At 38.7% G+C, this 26,872-nt stretch overlaps 1 protein-coding gene across 1 annotated transcript; it reads left to right on the top strand.

Annotated features, from left to right (window-relative positions):
- The first annotated feature begins 502 nt into the window (after positions 1 to 502).
- Positions 503 to 25,413, top strand: LOC124297562 (myc protein). The gene is made up of 3 exons (XM_046748725.1): positions 503 to 665; positions 5,014 to 5,856; positions 22,353 to 25,413. Exons 2-3 carry the CDS (start codon positions 5,040 to 5,042, stop codon positions 23,096 to 23,098), a joined length of 1,563 nt encoding a protein of 520 aa, XP_046604681.1. The 5' UTR covers positions 503 to 665; positions 5,014 to 5,039; the 3' UTR covers positions 23,099 to 25,413.
- The last annotated feature ends 1,459 nt before the right edge of the window (positions 25,414 to 26,872 follow it).

Below are 26,872 nucleotides of genomic sequence, written 5' to 3'. Positions count from 1 at the left end.
GGAAGAAATCCGCAAGTTTTGTGCACGGATCGATTGTTGGTTCTGTTTTTTTGGATTATCCATAACAAGGTTCGTACAATATTTAACCCAACGCAACCTCTCTCTCTCTCCCCATCTCTCTCTCTCTCTCTCTGTCTCTCTCTCTCATCGATCTCTTTCCTTCTCCGTCCCCGTTTCTTCCCGCCCTTCGTTCGTCTATCCATATACATGCACGCGTAAAACGTGAATGAGTAGCGACGAGTCTACGAGGCTTTTTCCAATTCTCAAATCGATTAACCGGGCGATTCGTCCCAGGAGTAGGCGGTGGTTGTATACCGGAGATTAATAAGAAATATCACCCATTCATGTACGCGATTGTAAATATTCGACGATCGGCAGCGAGATTAATCGCCAGGCGGCGACTTCGGTTCGCGTATTCGGTCAAAGTCGATCGCCGCTCGCGCCAATTTATACTTTGAAAAACGTCGCGTGCGATGTCGGGGCCTCTCGATCCCCCCCCCTCATCGTCATTCGTCGCGGCCGCGGTTCGGTTCTCGAAAACTGCGCGAGTAGATTCTTCCGCGAATTGAAAGCGACCGCCGACGATGCGATTCGCAATTTATTCATAAACCAACGATCGTCGGCGGTTCAACAGAATCCCGAATCGCTCGGGCAACCGGCATCCGGTATTCACGAAGCTGAAGTTCGGTTACGTTATCGTAACGAGACGTTCGAGATAAAAATCACTTATTTTCTTATTTTTACAATGATTTTTTTTGAGTAACCAGGATTGCAATATATAAGTATGTTTTGTTTCGTTACGGTTTAATCAATTTGAAACAGTTCCAAAATTGAAAAGTAACAGTTTTTTACGATAATGTTACCAACTTCAACGTGATTATATCCCCGCTGATCGGATCGTCGATTCGCCGCGATACGAATTCTATTCCTGCAGTGCAACAATTTACGACATAGTTGCGATTAGTTATGATAATTGTCAGAAAGATAAACTCGATTGTTTCTTTTTTCCATCCCCCGTACTGTTGTTGTTTTTGTTTGTTGTTGTTGTTGTTGTTGTTGTTTTTTTTCCGCCAATTTTCGCCATCTTTCTTTTCAAACTTTTTCAGAACTCGTACGGGTATATCTAATCAATTTGCAAGCTCACCTCTTTCCGAGGAAACAATACAGTTTGGAAAACTAACTTTTCTTTTTATATATCTCTTTATTTCGATCTTGTGCCGAATACGTGTATCATTTCTGATATAATTTTTGTCTTGCTAAAGATTATTACCGAACTGGGATTATTTAATACCAATTCCGAAAAAATACACAGAGAAGATTTTCGTTGATGTTGGTCTGATAAGAGTGACGGTAAAATTAGTACTCTATCACCGATTATTAAAATATTTTGATAGAAATTGGAGAACAAGAACCGAAAATGCACGCCGGTGCTACACGCGTCTAAAAATAATTTATCAAAAATAACCAAACTCGTTTTCTATAATATCTTGTATTTAAATATATTCGGGCACGTTTTTATCATCATTGTTGTTGCTATTTTTTTCTATTCCCAACCCATTGCGGAACGTCGTGCCGCGACTTTAAAGACCTCCGACACATGTTGCCCCGATAAATAAAATTTTGACATTGAAACTCGGCGACTTCAGGCCGACCCGTATACGCTTACCATTGCCGATTGTGTGGCCGACTTAACCTTTTTTTATGCACTTCATTGTTTGCGCCGTAGAGGTTTCTTTCCGACCGATTCTTTATTTTCATCCTTGGTTTACTTATCGACGCGATGTACCGTCGTAATTTTTTTTTCAACTTCATCCCACTCGTGGCATTCTTCTTTTCTTGTTGTTTATGTTAACGATAGGAAGGTTGAAACAACCGGCGACGAACGATCTGTGAAATTGGTTGAATTAAAAATACGGAAATACGGATAATTTTCGAGCTCGGGAATCGAAGCGTGGCAGTTAAAATTAGAATATTACATAAAGAGTAAAGTTGAGAGAGAAAATATGACATAACGTATGACAGCGACAATAAAACATAGAAAATATACAGCTGGAAAAATAAAAGAGATAAACAAGCATCGTTTGACGATATACTAGTCAATTATACCCTTGAACGTTAATTTTTCCGTAAAAATTTGTAACGCGTATTACGCTGTTGATGCAACCCGAAGATTGTCCAACTTATTTAAAGTATATTTATATCTGCGAATGCAGAATTAAATACCAAGCCATTGAAGTTTAGAAGAATATACGGGGATCTTTATTTCTCTTCTGCATTTTCTTATTGTTAGCTTTTCGTTGAAAGTTACGAAGGATATAATAATTCATTCTTTTCATCCTCTAAACGGTAAGAAATGCAGTCGTACAATGGGCGACCGTCTTTGAAAACTTTGAAACTTACAATGGCTGTTGAAGAGCTCCGAGCTCGAATAGTCACGTGTGTAAACATTGTTTTTTTCCGCGCGAAGGCGCATCTTCGCCAAGGAGCTTATATTTCTCGTTCAAATTTATCGAGGTCAGTGTGTAGACACGCAGTGTAAACTCTTTGGACACATGCACGTGTCTGATGCCGCCGCAGGATAATAAAAGCAACGTCTTTTAACACCGTGTCGGTTTTTGTTACACGTATACGAGGTATTCCATGCCAACTGAGAGGACATTTTCCCTGACCCCCGCCAATTTGCTTCATTATTTTTTACATGATTCTAAAACCTAAAAAAAGCCGTCACCATTTTTTACAGATTTTTCGTCCCAACCGTTCTTTTTTAAAAAATGTTACAAACGTAACATATGTTTTGTATACGTACAAAATAAGAAAAATTATTCCTCTAAAAAAACGTTTAAAAAATACGGAAAATCAATTCTCCACTCTGAACTATGGCTCAAAATGTTTGTTTTGGGACCTAGAAATTATGTTAATTTTTGTAAAAAAAATAAAAAATGGCGTTTTGTTTTAGGGACCATAAAAGGGTTTGTAACATTTTTTAAAAAAGAACGGTTGGGACGAAAAATCTGAAAAAAATGGTTAGGGCTTTTTTTAGGTTGTAGAATCATATAAAAAATAATGAAGCAAATTGGCGGGGGTCAGGGAAAATGTCCTCTCAGTTGGCACGGAATACCTCATATGTTGTATACACCCGTAGGTGTATGCCCTTCCTTTCTTAGTTGATACGCGCAATGCACTCGGTGGAGAAAACTCCACATCCGCATCCTTCTTTGACTTCACTGTACTTGTACATATATATGTGTATATATATATTTACTTATTAACCAAAGTCCGGAAACCGCAAAAGACCGTAACGGATTATTAATATTCCGAGAGGTTGACGGAGTAATAACAGACTAGGAATAAGGAATTATCTGTTATACGCGATCGATGTATGTAAAGCTCATAATTTTCAAGGATTTTTCTTGTTAGTTAAGTTTTTTAAGGTGCCCGAGGTTTTCTTCCGAAAAACCAGAGGAATGAATTTTTCAAATGGTTTTCAACATTTTTCTTTTGTCAGCCTTCGAAGTAAAACGTTTTCATTGATTACAAGCGACCAAGAGAGTAAACATACAAATGTTGTTTGATGAAGCTCAAATACTTCAATTTGCACCGGCCGCCTTTACGCAGAATAACTTAGGTCTCGGTTTTTCGTATTTTTTTAATTCGAATACGATTTTTTGAAAGTTCATACTACATTTATTTATACCTTCAAAGATTACAGATGGTTTCGCACGGCGTACATTTTTCATTCCACTTTGCGTATTTTAAATATTGCGATATTGATATCATAACTTTGCAAAAACGTGATGTCGATGGGTCAAGTTTTTCTCCCCTCTTCTTAATTTACATAAATTATATACTTTCTGAAACAAGCTCTCGCGTCTGTCAGAGTAATTGTTCCAAGGCTCTCCGAAGCCCATCGTTAGTTGAAACATCCGTATAATTGATGTTTCATTTTCCGTAATAACGCAACACAAAACAAGAACGGCGATAATAAAGCTGAAGCTGGCAGCCAAGGAAAACTTTTTGGGAAATAGGAAAATGCAGTTCAGTTTTATCCTCATAATTCTTGAAAAGTAAGGGTGTGCGGATATTGAAATTCTTCGGGTCGGGTCGGGTCGGGTAAAATGGATTACTTTCGGATTACCAAAAATTCCGGGTACCCGGAAATCCCAAGTGGCTGAAAATTTTGGTCACGACTGTTTTCGCTTCCTCCAAAAATACCGGGATTTCTAAAGCGAACACAGATTATCGAAAATTTCAGGCTTATGTCATTTCCGAAATTCCTGACAATCTGAAGGACCGTTTCGCAGTCGTCTGGAATCGTGAGTTCCGTAGATTTTATTCTCAAAAAATCAGACTAGCGGCTCACCGAAAAATACACTCTCGAATTCTTTCGTATCTGCTTCATTAGCACGTCGTGGTGAAGTAATTTTATTATCGACCAGTAGGGGTGTTCGAGTACTGAAATTCTTTGGGCCGGGTCGGGTAAAATGTGTTACTTTCGGTTCAGGTACCCGAAAATTTCAGATACTTGGAAGATTTCGGGTTACCCAAAGATTTGGGGATTGCCAGAAACCCTTTCCAAACCCGAGTTCGATTATCCGGAATTTTGGGAACCCGATGGAAAAGTATCGGCGGCTTAAGGTATTTCGAAGAATGTTGATTTTCGGACTTAACGGTCTTACTCGAGTGAACATTGGAACGTTTGCCTGCCAATTCGGCCGGCTAGCTTCAGCCTGGTATGGGTATAAGAAGAAAAAACGTACGAATTAAGAATAAAATCCACGATTTTATCGACCATCTCGAATATCCTGATTAATTCCGAAGATAATTCGATGCTAATGTCCTTGTTTAACCTCGAGCGACGATTTCCGCTCACCCAACGAAATTTTACGAATCGCGACAAGCGCGAAAGGTTGAAAGAAACGCGTGGCAATCGGTTGAAACAAAAACGTGACAAGGTGGAAAAGCGAGAAAGAGTAAACAGCAGAAGTAACTAATGTTGATGAAATTTTCCAGCAGCTCTGGAGAACGAAAACCCGAGAAACATGCCGGTGCCGACTTGGGATTGTGCGGAATTGGGCCTCCTCGAGGAACCGTTAGAGACGACGACCGTCGTCTCCGAGGACATATGGAAGAAGTTCGATCTGGACTTTCCGCAGCCGTTTACAACCGAGCAGTACTACGGGACGACAGAGGGTACGATGCTGCCCGAGCCCTACGAGAAGACTTCGATGTCGCGGCTCGAGGCGCGCGAGATTCGGCACCACGACTGCATGTGGGCCGGACTTTGCATCAGCAAGGAGCACAACAGGACCCACCCGGCGAAGAAAGACGTACAGATGAGCAGCAAGAAGGTTCCGGCGGGCAGAAGTCTCCTGATAAACCGGAAGCCGCCGGCTTGCACCGCGGTTAAGAACCTCGAGAGCGACGGGGACTCGACAAGGCCCGAAACGCCGCAGAGCTGCGAGTCCGAGAGCGACGAGGAGGACGAGGAGCAGGAGGAGGAGCAGGAACCACCCCAGTTCAGGCACGACTCGATAAGCATAAACGAGAAGTTGACGGAGTATTTGGGCGACGCCGCAGCCGCTCCGGTCAGCGAAGTCACCGGTCAACTCGTCAGGCGGATCGCGATACCGGGAAAAAAGTGCGACCTGAGGGTCAGAGAGACTGGTCGAAGGACCGAAGTTCACCAGGAGCCGAAGAAAACAGCCAGCAACACACCGCACGGTGTAGGACACAATGCCGAGGGCCTCGCTCATAGAGAGTCTCTCGTTTCCCTCGGAGATCACTGCTATTACCTCAGTCAGACTTCCAGCAGTAAAAAGCTCGAACACCTAGGAGTACAGACACCTTCGGATTCAGGTAAGCGACGCTCTCTTTCTCTCAATACTTTTTTGAAAATGAAAAATCGGGCGGACGACGTACCGCTTTAGCCACATGGATTTGGTCTTTAAGGGTATGTAGCACTCCTACCTTTACCGACCGAACAAACTCACTCTTTTTTCCTTCCTAATATTGAGTAAACGAACGAATCGCTCCTTCGTAGCGAAATTCACGAATATTACCCCTAACGGAAAAAAAACACCGAATTTTTTTCATCATTTTCGGGACATGAGCTTTTTTTAATGATAATTTAATACAAGAAGGAAAAGGTAGAAGTAACGCATACCCTTAAATCGTTCAAAGTATCCTTGAATTTCGATTGATCGCGGAATCCGTAATGAAAATCACGTGTACAGTATGAAAGATGAATAAGATTCGCTCGCAACGTCTGGAAAAGTGAGGAACTGTCGAATCAAATAAATAGATACCAATTAATCCGGTACATAATTATATATAGATTGGCAATTTCGAGGTGGACATTGTATAAATTTGGGCAGTCTGTCCAACGTTGTGCGTTGGAAAAAAATGTCTTGAAAAAAAAAAGAAACCTTCAAATTATTTTCACCAAGTGTCATTTCACGCAAACTAACGAATTTACGATAACAAAAGATTAAGAAAATGGCGATTATTCTGTGCCAAGTTTACTCATAGATCCTTTCCTTATCCGTATCGTCGGACTTGCTCCCAACTCAAAAACGAATACGAGTGAAAAAAATTTGTCCACGAACGTCGAAAAATTGAATTACGAAGGGAGAGCGCGACAATCGCGAAGCTTTTCCGCGACGGTAAAAAAGTCTCCGATCGACGAAACTTGCGAGCGTCATTTCGAAACCGTTTATCGGACCAATGAAAATGACGTTGAATGTCAAAAAAGAAAAGAAAGTTGTGTAATACGTACGATAAACGGAAAGTAGCGTATAGAGATAATATTTTACTTCCTCGTTTTGTTATTACTCGATACATGTGTACAAGAGATACACACCCGGCGTCTGTAAAAACAACTAGCGCGTGTATTATCGCGCGTCATTCGGATAATCGAATCTCTTGTTTACACAGTTTTACTCTCCGTCGCTACGTCGGCTTTGGGCCGGGTAAAAAGTCCCGCGAATTTCGCTCGCCCGAATTATATTCGGAACGGAAATACGTACTTTGACCCGGTCAATCCTGCGGGCGCCGGCTTCGGTGCGGATGTACGCGTGTTTTTTTTACTACGTCTATATTCTATCAGCGCAGGTAGTAGATTAGGTACCGGTTGTCCGTTCGCCGGATAGTCCGCGATGACCCCTAGACGAGGAGGCAATTACAGTGCTGCGTTCATCGCCCGAACGACGCGACGAGACAAAGTCTGAATGTCAAGTGCGGTCGATCCTCTCGGCGAGATCTCTCCGAGCCGCCCGCAGGATCTCCCCCTCCTTAAACATCGGAGGAGTGGTTCGTTGTCTCTTGGTGAACATGTGCGAAAGCCTGCCAGATAGCGTCGCGCGATATTTGCCGAAATATCGATAAGTATCGCGCTCTTCGATATCGATATTATCGATATATCGCTGCTCCGAACATCGATAAATACTGTAACTTGGAAAATGAACCTTGAGTTATTTATTTGGACTTGCTTTAATGTTAGAATTACTTATTATCTGCAACGTTTTACCATAAAGCAAATTTATTACAATTATCCAAGTAGAATATTACAACAACTCGATAATTAAATTTATCCTACAACGATACGCTTGGGGTAGAAAGCTGAATTTTATTGTGCTATTTCAGGCTTTTATAAATCGAATTATTTTCACTTTGTTCTTTCGCAGTTGGGATTTCGATACACTCTTATCGATATTGCAGTAAAATTATCGATACTACTGATTATCGACTACGAAAATATCGATTAGTTTACCACCAGCGCACCAAGTCGCGACACCGTTCGCGAATATTTTCAAATATTTCTTGTGAAAAAACTATCAGACATAGTCTGATGGCGTGCTTTCGCGTTTTGTTTTTTTTTTTTTTTTCTATGTAGAGCTCGTCGAGACATTGAAAACTCTGTGTGTTATCCGCTTCCGAATTCGCTTGCAAATATCGTTTTATAGACTTCTAAAATGATTGATCCGATTGTAACTAAATATAGCCTAAGACTTGGCGAGACTCTGTAGCTATCCACAGGGAAAAAAAGGAATCGAAGTGGGTTCGGTAGTTTTAGAGGTATAAGCAAACTTACGGAGAGACGCTGAGCTTTATGTATGTTGAGAAAGAGAGAAGAGAAGACAAGATGTTCTAACCATGAGGACATTAATGTTGGTAAACCGATATGCTTGAAGTCGGGAGGATTTGTTTTAAATAAGCCGAGAGTCTCTTTCACTGAACCATTTTTTGGAAACATGTAACCTCGTTACAGACAGTTGAAAATTGTCTTCGTCTCGGTCTTCGCACGGCTTTTGGTCCGTGCATAAAAAAACCTTCATCTCTGCTCGCAGCTCGGTTTGTAAAGTCGAGAACCTTAGATTGCAGATAAACTTTGCTTAACCGTAATAAAACAAATCAGTGCTCATACGTGGTGAACTCAATTTGAAATTTCAAGTTTCTCCGAAGGTGAAAAATAATGTATCAACAACTCTACGTTTTGTTATTTTAACGTTACTAATTTCAAATCGTCGTTTTTCCTTTCCTGCAGTTCGATGTGTCAAAAATTTCTCGTTTCAAGTACCAACTCTTAACTATACCGCCATTTTGCAATCGATACTCCGCAGATTAGATAGATTTCCCTTCTTCTTCGTTTTATTTATATTTTGGCTCGCTACGAAATTCCACGCTTTGGTTGGCTTAACGCAATATCGTACCGATCACGCGGTAAAATGTAGCACGATTTGTCATACCGATATACAAGTCGAATAAAAGTTGGAAAGAAAGGAGCTCTAATTGGGAAACACACGTCGCGGCCACAATACGTACACACGCTTATAAATACGCCAGCAGGTAATTTTCTTAATTCCTCTCTCCCTCTTCTTATTCCTATTCCTATTCTTATTCTTATTCTTATTCTTACTCTTATTCATCCTCCTCCTCGTCTTGGTATCTTCTTCCTTTTTCTTTCCTCGTACGCGCAGCCGTGCGTAAGTAAGTCCATTGAACACGACGCTTCGCGAGAATAAAGCCGCCCACCCACGCTCAGGACATATCCGCGCCTATATCTCGATTTGCGAATGAATGATCGAGGTCAGGGAAGGGGGTCCGATGACGTCACCCCTTCATCCTCCTCCTCCTCCTCCTCCTCCTCCTCCTTCCGCCCCTCCGACCATTCGTCCCCGCCAAATTCCAACCAGCATGGCCAGTTGACGGCCGTGGGAGGCTCGTCTCTCTCTTTCGTCTCTCTCGCTCTCTCGCTCTCTCGTCTCGTCTCTCTCTCTCTCTCTCTCTCTCTTTCGCGCTCAGTCTCGGTTTAAATGATAATCGCGTGGAATGCGGCGGGGCGACGTAACTCTTTCGTATGAAACTCCGACACGCGTCTACACAGGGTGGTTAAAAATACCCTGACGGTATCGGGGATGCAGTTTTTTTTCTTCGGAACACACCGATCATTTCGATTATTCGTTACATTCTTGTTGTATTCGAATTTATTTTCCCTTCTTGACTCCGTTGTCTATTTTTGCATTCCTCTGTTGGGTCGGATTGTCAAGAACAAATAAACGACGAAAAGTTTTTCAATAAAAGAAATCTGTAGTTATTCATTTTTTATATTTTTTTTTCATTTTAACGTAACAAGATAGTATTTCAACTGAAATTCTAAAGTATCTCATACCTGTAACGTCCGTTCTGCTCTGTCGTCTTGTTTACTTTGAAATTGATATTTACTCAACAGTTTTTCTTTCACAATTAATTTCGTAATCGCAAATGCTTAGCGAACCGAACGAAATACTCGATACAAATACACACCGGGAAAATTTCTTGAAACTTGAAAATCAACCGCGCATGCGCGAGTTTTATCGGCTGTTCGCGCAGGCTGGCCAATCCCGAGTTTTCAGCCGTCAAACCGTTTCCGGCGGCGATTTAGTTGACACGAATTTTCTAGGTTAGAATCTCAAATGATTGAGGCAGTGACTCGGAGAAGGTTTGGGGAAGCATTTGTTACCGAGTCGGAAAGTCGATTCTTCGAAGAACGGTCGGAATTTAATGCCGGTGCTCTTGAAAAATTCAAACGTACACATTTTGCGTAGGTTGGCACGCCTGCGTCTTGAGATTGAATTTTTTAGCGCATGCGCGGTTGATTTTCAAGTGTCAACGGATTGTCCCGGTATACATATTTACGAATGAAATGTATTCCACTTTTCATCGTACCATATTTTTCCCATATCGAATCTATCTTGAATAGAAACGTCCGAAAAAAGGCACGTTGAAAAAACTTGGGTGAAAAAATTGTCCCATCCTCTCCACCTCTCTACCTCTACACATGTGCACGTATACGTAATACGTGAATCGTCAGTCGTCGAGCGTATGCGTAAGATCTGTGGGAAACCTCCAGCTTCTGCATGTATGCACGTATTGCATACGGGTACCGCTGCCGTGCTTCTTTTTCCGAGAATTGTGGTAAATTAGGAAGATTTATGTGCTTTAGTTGCACAGACGAAAGCGACAGAGCAGCGGGTGTCCCGATAGTCACTTTAGAGAAACTGATGCGTGTGACGACCACGTCGCCCGTATTTTTCGCCCTCTTGATTATCCTGCTTTAGTTTTCTTTCTTGAAAAAAAAAAAACGGAATGGAAAAAACGAGACCGAGTAATCTCTTTTTCCGTTTAAAATCGACCAGTATGTTTTATGTAATTTAGCGAACAACAGAGGAATATAAATTTTCGAAGAATATGCGTACGTATTCTTACTCAGTGAACAATTGACCGTAACATTGTTTTTTTATTCTTTTTTTTTTTTCTTCTTTTATTTCAACCAAGAATTCTCAATATTATTTTAACAACACGGATCGGTACTGTGAAATTTCAAATCGTGCCCGGAAACTTTCCAATTTATTGTGAAAATTATAAGCAGTGGAAGTAAGGTTTTTTACATTATTTCATCGAATTTTTTTTATTTTCATACAGATTTATCGCGTGTTTCAGTTCAGAATTTGTTACTAATTTAGTACGAAAATGTATCGCCTCGAATGTAATCGGTGATTTCCTTCATTGTCTCTCCAGTTCTAAAACACTGTAATGATTTTTTCAGAAATTTGCGAACGGTTTCTGATTTTGAAAAAACAAAGAACCACCAAGTAACCGTCGCCTTTCGAGATCCGAATCACCGTTTAATCAGGGTGTCCGATTTCAACAGTATAGAAAAAAAATTACTTCCACTTTGAAGTTTCTAAATCGTAAATCAAGTAATTCCATTTATTTATTAATTTTTTTTTTCTTTCCTTTTTTTTTTTTTGTAAACAATTGCGAACGTCTTTGAGAAAGGTTTGAAAATTCACAAGCTTCAAAGACGTAATTTTTCCGTCAGATTTTTGGGAATTCTACCGTCATGGGAAAAAGTTCCCACCGAAAACGTGAAAATTAGAAATTTTTGTTCCGTCATATTGAATCCGCCATCTTGAATTTTCGAAATCGGAATCTCAGATTCGCAATCAGCGATCCCAAAATCGCAGAACACAATCTAGTTACAATTGTCGACTCACGCGCTACAAATGTTACTCCAATAAATATTCATTTCAAGGCAAACATTAAGAGTAAATGATTGAACTTTGACAATAATCAGAGACGCGTGTACGGCAACGTCGAAATTCACCAAGTCAACCCCTGAATCGTTCGCCGGTCCGGAAGTTTGATCGAGACCCGGTCGAACGACGACGTGACATTTTAAAAGCTCATTATCGGAGGTCCGTGTTCGTTGTTCGTTTTCGCGTTCGTTCGAAATGTCGTATTCATTTTGTTACACGTACCGTTACCGGGTGCTCGGTTATAACGTTTATATCCTCCTCTGCCACTTTTCATACATTCTGTGATCGTCCAACGATCTAACGCGACTATGTACCTACCGGGACAATCTCTTGAAACTATACATATAATGCGCATGCGCGAGTTTTATCGGCTGCACGGGCAGGCTGGCCACTCCGAGTTTCAGCTGTCAAACCCTGTTTCTGGCGTCGATGTAGTTCATACGAATTTTTAAGGTTAGAATTTCAAACAGTCGAGATAGTGACTCGGAAAGTTGATGCTAATGCTCTTTGAAAATTGGCTTTATTCGAAAACATCGCCGCGGGGCGATTTCACCGACCAATGAGATTGAATTATTTGGCGCATGCGCATTGTATGTATAGTTTCAAGAGATTGTCCCGGTATAATACACTCCCCTCGCGGCCAAAGTACCAAGAGCAGTTCTTCCTTCGCCCCGCTCGAATCGTACGTCTCTCGTTTCTCCTCTTCCAGATCTGCACACACACACACACACACACACACTCGCAATCAACGAACGAGGATGTGTATCTCGATCCCCTGCAGCGGTACATACTATCCGCATTTAAATTCACCGGAGAGGAGAGTTCGTTGACTCTCTTTACTTCGATTCTCTCGCTCTTCGCCGCCGCGTTCTTCCTCCTCCTCCTTCTCTTGCTGCTGCTACTTTTACTTCCCTCCCCTTCACCCCCCTCTCCAACCATTGCTGAAGTTTGCAAGATATTCGCGAAATCGTTCGTCACGACACGCCCGTCTTGAAATACGAAAATTCATCCTTATTCATATTAATATTAATGTTAATATTCGTACGTATGTGTATATTAACATCAATATCAATCATGCGATCTACGAGCAGGCGCTGTACAAGTTCGATGCCCTGATTACCAATTTTTTTTTCATTCATTTTTTTTTTTCTCAACTCCAGACTCTGTCTCAGATTTTTCTGTACAAGTGTTGTTTTTTTTTTTTTTTATTCTCAGATTATTAATAATTGCACGTCCGAATGCCGATGATACATACTTCGAGCTTACGTCTGCTGATTTCATCTATAGTCGGATTTTTTCTTTCTTTTTTTTCTTTCGGTCCGTTTCGTAGCATTTATCATTTTTCTTACCGTTGAGAATGGTATTTTGAATTTTTTTTCTTAGTTTTTTTTATATTATCGTTTCTTTCCAACTACAAGACTTGTCTTTTTCTTTTGCTTCTTCTTTCTTTTTTTTTTTTACCCTCTCTAAGACGTGGGTACATCGGGTACATATCCAGTCGTTGTGTGTTTGCAATGTTATAAAATCTGATAATTGCTCCTTTACGTAAGTGTAGAGATACAGCTATCGGAACTATTTTTTAACGCCGATTTCGATGTTGTTTTATCTACGTTCGATTTGAAATAGCGATGTAGGATTTAAATATTTTGAGAGATCGATATTTTTTTTATTGCTTTTGACCGTTTTTTTTGGGGGGGGGGGGGATTGACCGCATATCGCCATCGACACCATAATTCCTACCCCAACGACTTTCCTGTAAGGTATTGTAATATGTATATTTTAGTTCTTAATTTAGTCGAGTCGTAATCTTGCTCTTTGTACGCGGAGGACACCGAGAATGTCTAAAAGCCTTTTTATGTTTTCGTGTTTACTCTTCCAGCGTTAATGTGGAAGCTAACAAATGCCTATCCAGCAATCTGTGTGATCTCAAAAATGAGCAAATGATGTAATAAATCAATTTCGTTAAATTTTCCGTCGAGATTTGTGTATAAATTTTGAATCATTAAAATTTTTCAAACAATCCAGATATTCGAATGTTGTATAAAACGCAATTCCGTCGATCGAAACTTTTTTAATTACATGAAAAACCACCGTTATGTATATATTAACCCTTTTAGTCGCGCAATTCGGTTTTTCAGTTTACCTGAAAATGGAAAAAAAGGAAGATTTTCCATGGAATATAAAAAAAAAAATATTGTTGGAATTACGAAAAACGTGGTACGCGTAACCATTTTGCGCTATCGTCGATCCTTTTTTGATAATTGCGACGCAAAATCAGTTTGTTCGGTTTACTCTACTTTTTTTTTTTAGTTAAACAAGGCTTTAACGTCAATTTATTCTTGCACGAGCGTTAAATTTTCGCAACAGCGATCGTAATGAGAAAGAAAAGTAACGGATACTAGACTTTCCGGTAACAGCTATAAAACTAATTTTCATTTTCCACTCAGAACTACATTTTTCGATTACGGTATAAAATGAAAACAGTCAAGAACCGAGCGGTAACCGGAACTGAAAATTTCTCTCGTTGTCAGTGTAAGATATTTACAGACTTTCCCCATAATTCTCTGCGATTGAAATTAGGTTTCGAAATGTCTGAAAATATTGAACTTCAGTATTTCACGTTGAAAATCGTAAAAAAATTCCAATCGTGGTAGAAAAATGTTAGGATATTCCCGTCCCGCCTGATTCGTTGTCCTCACCAAGGCCGCCCAACACTCTCAACTCTCCTCCGCTTCTTTGCCATGCCTCTCGCTCTTTTTATTCCTCGGTTCGCTGACTACAAACGCGCACATTGTACCTGGCGAACGTTGATATCACGTCCGTGAATCAACGATGGTAGGCATGTACAAGGAAGACGCGACACGTCGTCACCGTCTCGTTCGGGCATTTAAAAGTCTGCGGCAGTCGGCTCGTCGTGGAAACCCAGTGTGTAGATATTATGCGTATACTATTAACCGCGGCGGTAGGAGGCTTGAATGGTTGTGCGTACACATCCGCTTAACCACGGGCTATAATTTTCGATTTTCAAGTACCCACATAGACGAGCACCTGTATTCACACATGTCCCTGGGTGGATTTACCCGTCCCGTTTACCCGTCTGCCCACTTATAACTTTTCCTTTTTATTCTACCGCGTTTTATCGTCTACTCCTCGTCTCTCGTTCAATTCCTTCCTGCGTTACGGATAGGAAGCGAAGAAGATGGACCTGATAATGGGTTATTTCGGTTCATTTTACAAATTTATAACGAGAATCGATTGAAACATTTTTGTAGCTTATTTTTCTTGTTCTCATTGGAATAATTTGGTTTGTAATTATTTATTTTTTTTTTATTTTTCATTTCGTAAAGGTATCACGTTACACATCGATTTTACGTTCGAATCCACAACGTTTACACAGTTTTTATCCGTGTAATCAAATTTTTCGCAGATGAGAAAAATATGAATAAATCAAAGATAATCGTGATCCAACTTATCGTTGGATTGGCAAATGAGATACATGTATATATATATATATAAAAAAAGGACTTTGATAACGAAATATCGATCCTGTTGCCGCTGAAACTTATATACATATATGATTGAGCTTGCTAAGTGATGCGAGTAACAAGTATTTTCCTGTGCGTCACGTAAACGGCCACCGACCCCTCATCCTCCCTCCCCCCCCGCCCCTGCCGTGTGTACGATACATCTTGTCGATGATGATATCTTACCGCAGGCCTGCGGTGTCGATGCTACTTTCATTTGCCACGGACCAATCAAAGGAAGTCTCCTTCAATTCCGACATTCGCTCAATCGTAGAATGCAACAGTTATACATAGTATGTATGCGAATGCGCGTTAATGTATTTTGCCGAGATTGTAATTATTACGAATGTTTCAACAAGTAAGTCGCTTGTAATTATTATTGAAACGTAAGTTACGGATGACTGGGATGAGGGGGATATAACGAGTCGAAACAGGGACGGCGATGATGACATGTTCAAATTGACGTTTTTTTTTTTTTTGTATTTCATTAAATATTACGGCGATGTTCAAATTGACGTGGAGAGATAAATCGCGCGTACGTAACTTACGCTTGGTAATTTTTGTAACGAACGTTCGTTCCGTTTAACGATCGATCGTTTGTTGACTATCCGTCTGAGGTGATATTTTACCAAAAATTCTTTGAAATTAAGTGAAATGAAAAACCAAAAGGCTTCAAGACATTCTCGATTTCCACCGCGTACAAAAAGAGCAAGATCACGACTCTCGACTAAATTAACGAACTACCAATACACATGTCGCAATACATTAAGGAAAACTAATCCGACGTCAGAATTTAAAACCTCAAGATGGCGGATCCAATATGGCGGAATGAAAATGTAAAAATTGATCCTGTTAGCTCATCTTAAATCGGCCATTTTGAATGTTGAAATTTACCCAGATCCCATTTTTCAAATCAACGACCGTTGTACACCCAGTTTCAAGGATCTTCTTTCTCTGCAAGAGTCGAACAAGTACGCACGATTAGTAAAAACCGTTAAACAATGAAAAATTCCCGAGACACCGATAAATGAGGAACCTGGAATGAACGATATCGTCCACGTTTTCCGGCGAAAGGTTAATCGCGACAATCCGTAATCGATGTATCGTAATATCGTTATTATTATCCGAATCCCGTTCGGGGCGAGGTCGATTTCACAGTCAGGTTTTGCGACAGAGCCAAGGGTGAGGTCGAGGGTGGTGGGTGGCGGATGTTGGCGGCAGTGGACTCGGTCGATAAGATAGCGACGCGACTAGACGCCTACCCCAACACGAGGTTCACGTTACCGCGAAGGCCAGTGACCCAACAGCAAGGTCACGGCGTTACGCCTCCGTCGGTCACTGTTCAGCCTTTGTACACGTGCCGTTCTATCGGCGGCAGGAGGGGGGGGGGGGGGGACGCCTAGTCGATTTACGCGTGTCTATATACACCGGCGGCGCACGCATATATGGGAAATTCCTGCACGGCGAATCGTCTGGCTGGCATGCGATATTCGGTTGGCTGTCGTTATATTTAAAAAAAAATGAACGGTGGCCGCTTTGAATCGGAAATTTAATTAGGCGGATAGAATGATTGTTGGAGATCTTTTGTAAAAATCATTAATGATTAATCATTTTTTTGTTTTTTTTCTATTTTTTTTTTGCCAAAGATTGTTGACTTTGCTGAATTAAACGGTGTCTTTTTTTTTTTACTTTTTTTCACTTTTTTTTTCTTTCCATTACGTGCGATGAAAATGGTTCGGGTAAATTTTGATAATACAAGGTAATAATGAGGTATTAAAGTTTTGAGAAGAGGTTTTATAATTGATATGTTTAGAATGATTGAATTTTTTTTTTTTTGTTTGTCATTCGATTGTAATGTTTTTGGGTTAATTTTGCTTTGAAAGTTTGAAAAAAATAAAAAAATTGATCATCGTGTACTGTTGCCAATTTTTTAGCCTCATTGATAAAAGAAGGTTTCTCTTTATTAACTACGTTTCGGTTGGTCGAAATAACGTCGTTTTATCGCCTGTGTCACCCGGTGATATACTAATACATAAGTGAATTAAGTCCAAGGCCGTGTGGTTTAGTATCACGGTGTGGATTCCGTTGACGGATAACCGCTATGAGTATTCAACGAATTCTGTCAATTTTTCGTTCTTGAAAGATTTCGTACAATTAAAAAAATAACAACATGCTGCTACCGAGACGTTGTAATAACGCAATTTCATTTTTCTAACGTCAATTATCCAAAATTTCATTGGGTTTGGAATTTTTTTTTGCTTCGTTGAGATCGTGACGACTTGCTACAGGCTTTCCTGCAAGATGACGGTCAACGAGTGCAAGTTACGAAATAAATGGTATTACGTACACGAATATAAACACGCATACACACAGCGGTTATAGGCTCGGTTTTTTTCTCATTTAGAATTTTTCTCACGTGTCGTCGATGAGAATTCAATCACTCGCACTTACGTACACGTTACGTTTTAAAAGCATCCGCTGCGTATCCGCAACCATATGTAATATGTAACGTGTCTGATAATTAAGGGATAGATTTTTAGTTAAATTTTCATTTTTCATCGAATAATACGCGAAGTTTCACTGTTTTTCAAACGAGTCGCCGTACGATGTATAACGAGCAAAGCGTATTTGGCGAATTAGCAAATTGAATACGTCAACGAAATTCAACGAACTTGGGGAAAAATATCAATATTTACCGTCTTTTCAACCGTCTCCTCGGTTATTTACCGTTTCGCTAACTAAGGCTAGTTGCAAAAATAGGAAAATATTGTTCCCACCCTATTCTGCCAGTTAATTGAAGCTACGCGTGCAAAGAGCATATTATTCATTCATATAATAGTGTAAGTTTGTGAACAGAATTTCATGAATATCAAACGAAACAGTCGTAAAAAGTAAAACTACAGCGGTTCTATCTCGAGTTGTTGTTCGTCAATGAATATCGCTTCGTCTTTCGCGTGGTTTGTAATACTTGGCATCGAAGTATCAAAAGTACTTACCTGAAGAAATCGACTGTTTGCGATGAGTAAAATTCGAGGGTAGCAGAAAATTTTATACACGCGCTGTGGACAAATTAAACTTTAAATTGTGGGGTAATAGTAAGAATAATACGTGACGTTTTAAAATATTTGGAAAACTCTGAGCGTGATGATATCAGCCTCGCTGAGAATACGACGTCGACAACTCGGCTACTTTGTAGTTTTTTACAAGCGAAAGTTTAGAGAAACCCGATTCTTTGCCGATATTGCTGTTTGATTGATCAAACTGTTGTCGAGATGGTCAAACATCTGGAAACCCTAGATCTGTCAGGGGATTTTTAATTTGGCTATGGAAAGAAAAACTGAACACATCACTATTTTCTGCCACAGGAATTAGAGATGATTTTTTGAGGTACACTGAGAAAAATTTCATTTGTCACGGTGACTAGAAAAATTGAGTAAAACAGGTATCGTTAAAAAAAATTGTTTAAATATTGTTGGAATTACTGTCGATCTTTTTTTTTGGTAATTGCAACGCAAAATCGGTTTGTGAGGCTTACTCTACTTTTCTTTTAGTTAAACAAGGCTTTAACGTCAATTTATTCTTGCACAAGCGTTAAATTTTCGCAACAGTTGCAAGAAAATATAGAAACAGTGATCGTAATGAAAAAGAATAGTAACGGATACCAGAGTTTCCAGCAACAGCTAAAAAACTAATTTTCATTTTCTACGGAGAACTATATATTCCGATTGTGGTAAAAAATGAAAACATTTAAGAACCGAGCGGTAACCGGAACTAAAAATTTATCTCAGTGTAACAAGTTTACTTTTATCGCCGAAAAAAACAAATTTGCCTGAACTGACTTTTTTCGTAATCTATATTTTTTTTTTCAATTCGAATCGAATTTGAACCGAATATAATTATAGTTGATGAACTGAATGATTTTGGTTTTGGTAACTTACCAGAACAGGGGGAATGTCTCGGAATTTTTTTTCCCGACAAATTTGTGGCCACCCTGGTTTTGAATAGGGGTAAAAAAAAAGAATAAAAAATGGAAAAAATTATAGTAATAATATTCAACGAAGATATTTTCTTTGAATAGCAAAGTGGAGTTTATTTTCAATGAAAAATGGAAAGGGATCGTTTCATTGAATGATAAAATCACTCATGAATAAGTTGGTATCGACTACGTCACAAAGCGAGCAAGCCGAACGCGTAACCGCGGCTGTTCGTACACGCCATGCAAATAACTGTGACTGGCCCTAACCAGCAGCGTCAAGGTTAAAAACGTGTGCTGAAAATTCGCGAGAACTTGGTCGAAACATCGCGCATATTATGTATATTTGATTTGCGACGCGGAGCGAAGATCCACAGAGTATTTCGATTTGTGGGGAATTTTTCTTTCAAGCCTCGTTTATGTATACGCTTTTTCATACCTATAAGTGACGGAAATTATCAGGCTGCGAGGCTTGTAACGATTATTGCAACGACGCAGATTTGGATAAAGTCTTCATTTTGCAATTTTAGGATTACTTGAGATTTAGGGAACTGTTAATACGGAATGAAGAAATTCTGATTTTCTGAATTCAACATTAATTACATTATTCTTGCTAACTTCAGCCTCGTTAAAAATTATCCTTCACAAGAATAATTTCGTACACGCGTTTGATGACTTTTTTCTTTGAAAATCTTATCCACAAGAGTTCGACCGGTTGTAAAAAAGAAAAACAAGCGAATGGGTAATTACAAATAAACGTTTGAAAATTGAAACTGATATCGATGGAATTGTAATTTTATTAAATGAATCTCTCCTTGACACCAAAGAAAAATGACCAACCACTCAATTCGAAGTTTGTTCGGTTTACTCTACTTTTTTAGTCGAATAAGGCTTCAACGTCAATTTCTTCTCGCACAAGCATTAAATTTTTGCAACAGTTGCAAGAAGATATAGCAACAGTGATCGTAATGAGAAAGAATAGTATCGGACACTGGAAAACTAATTTTCATTTTATACCTAGAACAATATATTTCGATTGTGATAAAAAATGAAAATAGTCAAGGACTGAGCTAAATAAAAATTTCTCTCAGTGTGGAATGTCCGAATGAATTCTTCCTTGGAAACTTCCCTGCACGTTGGTTATTGTTTCTCAAGTATGTGTCCGTGCCCTGAAGTTGTACATTTCCATTATGAAAGTACGAACTCTGCGCATTATCCGTCTCTATCTTTTATCTATATGCTCATCCCCACGTGTGTAAAGTAGGGAGAGCGATAAGTCGAGTTATTTTCACCCGCGTTGTCACCTCGGCGTATAAGAGAGTTGCGTCCACTCTCTTGGTCGACAATCCGCATACCGACACATGTCTGTGAAATTGACGTACAGTCCAGTCGAGATAAACATAAAAATAGCCTTAAATAGAAATAATCAGGGGGAGCGTTTTTTTTTTTTTTTTTTTTTAAATTCGTTGGGGGGGGGGGTGGTTGGAAGTCTAAATCTCGATTTTCGGGAAAATCCCACCATTGCGTTCGCCGTCATCTTGATTTACAAGTTCAATTTTTTCGTTTTTCTGAAATAACTCGTTAATTTATAACTTTAGAGCAAAAATGGTAGAATCCAAAGTTGTTGGAAATTCAATTTCCCATAAGTTTGGTCATTATCATTTTTACGCTGGGATCAATATTTGCAGAGAAATATATATATATATAAATTCGAAAATATTGATCGTGGATTAAAAAAAGTGTGAGAACCGAAGTTGAAGGAAATAAAATTCCACCCATTACGATTTTTTTTTTTTGATAATCTTGATAGCATAACTCTGCGAATATCTATCCTAGCGTAAAAATGATAATGACCAAACTTGTGGGAAATTGAATTTCCAACAACTTTGGATTTGACCATTTTTGCTCTAAAGTTGTAAATTAACGAGTTATTTCGGAAAAACGAAAAAATCGAACTTTAAATCGAGATGACGGCGAACGCAATGGCGGGATTTTCCCGAAAATCGAGATTTAGACTTCCAATAACCCCCTAATTATTTCCATTTGAACGCCTATCTCTACTGGACTAGTACGAACGACATTCCTTTGGAACTACGTAGAGATAGTTAAGATCGTGTTTATTAAAGCAATTTAAATACCCTAATCGTTCCTCCTTTATTCGTCGTGTAATGTCGTGGGTGTTTAAATTACTCATCTCACATTGACTTATTGTTGTTGAATTGCGAGACATTAATTTACAATATGCAGTGTCTGCTCGGTGAATCACACGAGGCAAATTACCCCCATAGAATAATCCGTGCATTTTCTATTACATGGACACGTATATGCATGCGCATGTATAGGTGGTATAATTTGTGTACTCGAACGTGAAGATCGTTCGGTCACGGAGCGAACTTTGTCTTTCAATATTGACGATTCACTTAATTTCGAAAACTTGAACCCAGCGCTGCGAGACGATAATATACGAGTTCGTATGCAAATATCTCTCCGAATATGCATATCTTAGAAATATTTTTGAAAATATTAAACCGTCTCAAGGAGTTGAAGGTGATTTCACGGTTTCAGTACAATGTAAGCCCCCCTGAATTTTTGAATGATTTTTTTTTTTTTTTATGTTACATGCAAATTTGCCTTTTGTGTGCGATGAAAATTTAATTGAACAATTATATCATCGTAACAAGTCTACGGCGCTAAGAGTTCTGACGGTATAAAAGAGCAGTAAAATATTGAAAATTTCGAATTTTTATACTCGATGTAATTGTTACTTTTGATGTTATAGAAAATATACAAACTGATAAATAAACAGTCGATTTGAAATGTGTCGCAAAATGAATGTTGGAAACGTATTTCCACAAAATATGATCGAAAATTGATGATAATTTTTCGAAAAATTTAAAGCGGCTTGAGAATTTCTTTTCGCTTTCCCATGAAACTTGCTTTTAAACGAAACACCGAAATTTCTGTCGACCCGTAGACTGTTGAAAAAAATGAACTAAAAATAATGTCCCGGCAGGTTCACTTTGTATTTGTATTATTTGTTACATTTCCGTTAGTAAGTGTGAGAAAAATTTTTGTAATTTTAACATTCGAATTGTCATATCAACATATAATTCCTAATCGTTCCTTATTTGCTTGGTGATGTATTACAAAATGATCAAATCGAGTAGATATTTTTTGTCGGACCTGCCGGAGAACATTTTACATGAAACGATGCAAAAATTTTCTAAAAACGCCGTAAGCGGGGAATAATTCTTTTCTACTATTGAATTTTCTTTCCAGAAGAAGAGATCGACGTAGTGACGTTTGACAAACCGTGCAGGCCTGCCTCGTTGCCAACAAATCCAAGCGCGGCGGATAAACAGCACCTCCAAAAAACTGTCACATCGGCTTTGAAGGATAAATCACCACCTCGGCCACGAGGTCGGCCACCTTCCAACCCTCCGCGAAAACGTTCGGCCCAAACGGAGTCAAGACCGGCAAAAAGACCGAGGCACAAATCGTATCAAAAGCGGGGAAAGCCCGGAAGTGGCAGCAGCAGCAGCAGCAGCAGCAGCGGAAGTTCGAAAAGCATGCAGGTCGACAGATTTGATAACTGCGACAGAATCGGGGATACAATCGACGGTGCGAAAAACGTTGCCGAAGTTAACGAGCATCATCACATGCGATTTTCGGAACGAGTCGGTGGAGGATCAGGAAAATCGCAGGCCTCGAGCAGCACGGTTTCCCGGAGCAGTTCCGACGACGAACCCGACACGGAGAAGCGAAGCCTTCACAACAACATGGAGCGCCAGAGGAGAATAGAACTGAGGAACGCCTTCGAGGATCTAAGAGTCCTGGTGCCGGAGGTACAGATGAAGGAGAAGGCGCCGAAGGTTGTGATCCTTCGCCAGGCCGCGGTGTACTGTAATAAGCTTACCGAGACGAACCGTACAAATACGGACGCTGTCTCGGACCTAAAAAGTCGGCAGGATCTCCTCAGGTCAAAGCTCAGACAGCTGAGGAGAAACTTCGCGGCGTGTCGCTAGGCGGCGGAAAAGGTTTATTTCGAATATTACTTATCTTAACAAACACACGTACCGCATAGAGAGAGAGAGAGAGAGAGAGAGAGAGAGAGAGATGCACGCATGTGATTTCGCTTCCTTTCTTTTACGGTATATTCATTTTCATTGTGAAAAAACCGTGCGAGCACGGATGGATGGGATTGATGTTGCGAACGTTCGTGGATTTTTCGAACACTCGTTTCATTGATTTATTTCTACCTTATAGAATGCTACGATGTTTCAACCTCGAGGTTATAACGCCGCGAATGTTACTTTTTGTTTTTATTTGGTATTTTTACTTTTTCATTTTTATTTCGAGACGGATAAAAAATACACGGTAAAGGATAAAAAAAAAAGAAGAAAAAAAAAGCACAGTCTTTCTTACCGAGGAATTCGAGTTTATTGCCTAACCCGCGGCGATGTAGTTTCGGCAGCTGCGGGAATTGGTAGCGAACACTTCGAGTTTTAAAAATTTATACGTGTGTATATATGTATGTACATAGTCACGTACGCACGGTAACAGACACATAAGTATGTATATAGGACAGCGTCAATCGCGGTGAAATTTTTATATCTTGATGTTTTTTCTCTTTTCTAAGTTTATTTTTCCAAGTGACATGAAAAAATTATTACCCCCCCCCCCGGTTAGGAAGTGAGGAAATAATTACCCTACGAATTGTTGAAACTGTACGATATATTTCACACTTCAAAGAGAAGGAAAGAAAAAGTTTTGCTGAAACAATTTTGTTGAGAATATGAAGGAAAAATTCTCAAATCGATGCTTAATCAAAATCCTCCGATTTATATTGTTTATTAAAAAGCGACATTCATGGTTCACGATCAACCAAAAGCAAAACTTGTGACGTAAGATTGATGATACAAACGGTAAAAATTCATCTTGAATCCAATATTTATTCCTTTGCAGCATTGAAACCCTTGTTGCAGAGATTTTCAACAGTTTGACTTGAATTATTTCGTGAAAGGAAGAAACAAATAGAAAATAGAAACATGGCTAGAAATTCTCGAAATTTGAAACGAAACGTTGGAACGATTTACGATATTTTAATTTATTTCTTCCAAAGTTTCTACGAAAAACTTGTGAATTTTCGAAGGGTGAATAATCTGTTTTACGACCACCGCTAAATACATGTTCAGTACATATATAGCATTGAATTAAATATATTATAGACGTCGCATACGCGATTATTGACAACGTATATGTGAAAGGCAATATCTTTTTACCTAAATGTCCTCTCTTATAAATAAATGTATAAATATACTTATATATTGATATACGTGTGTTTGCGTGTGTATATATATATATATAGGCAAACGTACGTTATATCAATATATAAAATATAAATATATAGACAAACATGTACGTCTTATACAATAGTTAGCGTTAAATAATGTAATTGATTACGGTCGATACGGATATTAGCTTTTTTACACAGACAAAAAAGGAATACAAAAAACGCAAAAAAAAAAAAACAAAAAAAAAAAAAAACAAACAAACAAAAAAATAAATAAATAATAACCGGCAACATTTATATTTTTCTATATCTATCCTACGCGCTCTGATTATATCTAGTACACGCTATTGTATACCTTTTAACGAGGAAATAACGGAGCATATTACAGATATATCATATATTTTGGAATTTTCTATTTGAAGGATATAGTTCTGCCGTAAATCATGTACCTATCGGTTGATCATTTTTACCACGCTTATCAAACTATACATATAATATGATATGTGCTTCGATAAAGCGTAAAAGAAAAAGAAAGAGAGAGAGAGAGACAGAGAGAGAGAGAGAGAGAGAGAGAGGGAGCAGCAATGAAATGAATTGAGATGGAATGAAACGAAATGAAAGAAAAAAAAAACATTCAATATTTATGCAACTGAATTATGATATACGCTGTGCGCACTTGCTTGCTCGATTTCCCGTCGGTTTGTCGCCGGCATGCGCGCTGTGAGTATGTTATTATAAACCCGTCTGTCATAATTGTTTCAAATAACGGAAAACACGAAACTAGCTCCAGGGGCATGAAAATCGCCTTTGTTTGTATACATTTGTAGTGGAAAAAAGAAAAAACAAAAAAAAAACAAAAAACAAAAAAAAAACAAAAAGGAAAACTCATATACCTCTTCGCAGCACGTATGAAAAACACGTCCGCAAAAACTGTTCAAAGTCTGTTTGAAACTCGCTATAAAAAAAAAAAAAAAAAAAAAAAACGCACAAAAAATCTGCAAATAAATTATAGTTGATTAATAAATAAGTTAATAAATAAATGAGTACGTAGTTGAATGTAGATAGTGAGATAAACTTATGATAAAGAGATGAATAGAAAAAACGGTATCAAGCGACGCGAAGAACGAAAGAAAGAAAAAAAGTGATGGAAAGTATTTTGAAAAAATACCAAAACCAAATGCCGGAACAATCTTGCGAAATTTGCGCAGAGGAAAGGGAATGATTCTTCTTTTTTTTCAATTTCGACCGCTTACGTTGCCATCAAAGACAGGTAATTTATTTTCAAACTGTTTAGTACACTTGCTCGTTTATCCACGGGAGTAATAATCTTATTATGGTACGTCACATTGTATTACATTATATAAAATTTAAAAATACGTGTGTATAAATATTTACAAACATAATATTATCAATACTGATAACAACAACAACAACAACAACAACAACATATATTGCATAGTTAATTTCTCAAGTAGGGTACGTTTAACAAAAACTTAGAATTTAATGATAATATGCCTACGTGTAAAGGTGTAATATTTAGTACGGTAGGCGTAGAGTTGAAATCGGGTTTAGTAATCAATTTTTGAAGTTTCCTGCATCGGAAGCAGTGAGCGTAGTTTTAATTTTAATTATTTTGCAGCACTTATATTTCTCCCTATATATTATACCTATATAAACACTTATTGAATAATAACAATGGTAATAACGATAAAACATATTGAAGCGATGAATGCTGGATAATTTTTTGCTCAGCGTAAGTTAATATTATACACGTTACAAGTTTTTTTTTCTTTTTCTTTCATTCGTCCGCGTAGATGATAAGAGAATAAAAATCGTAACCGACGAAGCGTTTAATATTTTCTAACGACGGATGTGAAATTAATCGAGGTGCCTCGATAATCAGCCACAATATTATCGGTACAAATTGGAAACGGGTTTAAGTTTTGTTACAATGTGAATCCCTAATGTTAAATTACTTTTTAAAAAATTCCTCATTTTCTCCGAGGTCCGAGACAGTAATAGCACGATACGCATATTATCATTTCATTATTCCTCAATGGTTACGAAGTTACCCTGCTTTTTGGATGATTTTCTGTTACGCTAATTTCATTTTTTTCTCTTTCGTTCCGCTACCCAATTGCCTAAGGGGACGGTGGTGGTATGGCGGGTATGCGGTCGAAGATGAAACAGTTGAAAAAATTTTGGGCGTATACTCACGTAGACAGATATTGGCACGCTGTCGCGTTGAACGATTTACCGAGTTGCACCGCAACATTAAACTTCTTGGAATAACCTACAGTTATGGAGTAATACATAAATTGAGGAACGGGATGATAATAATAATATTAACAACGATAACGATAAGCGAAGATATGGTAATAATTATAAAACTATTCTTATCAAGTGTAACAATTACAAAAGTAATAATAATAACAATGATGATGATTATAGTAATAATATTAATATTAATAACATAAAGTTGCAAGCGAGTGGTGTTTAAAAAATG

The sequence above is a fragment of the Neodiprion virginianus genome, chromosome 2, assembly GCF_021901495.1.
Source record: "Neodiprion virginianus isolate iyNeoVirg1 chromosome 2, iyNeoVirg1.1, whole genome shotgun sequence".
NCBI lineage: Eukaryota > Metazoa > Arthropoda > Insecta > Hymenoptera > Diprionidae > Neodiprion > Neodiprion virginianus.
Note: the sequence above shows the minus strand (reverse complement) of the source record. Positions and strands in the feature narration are given on the sequence as shown.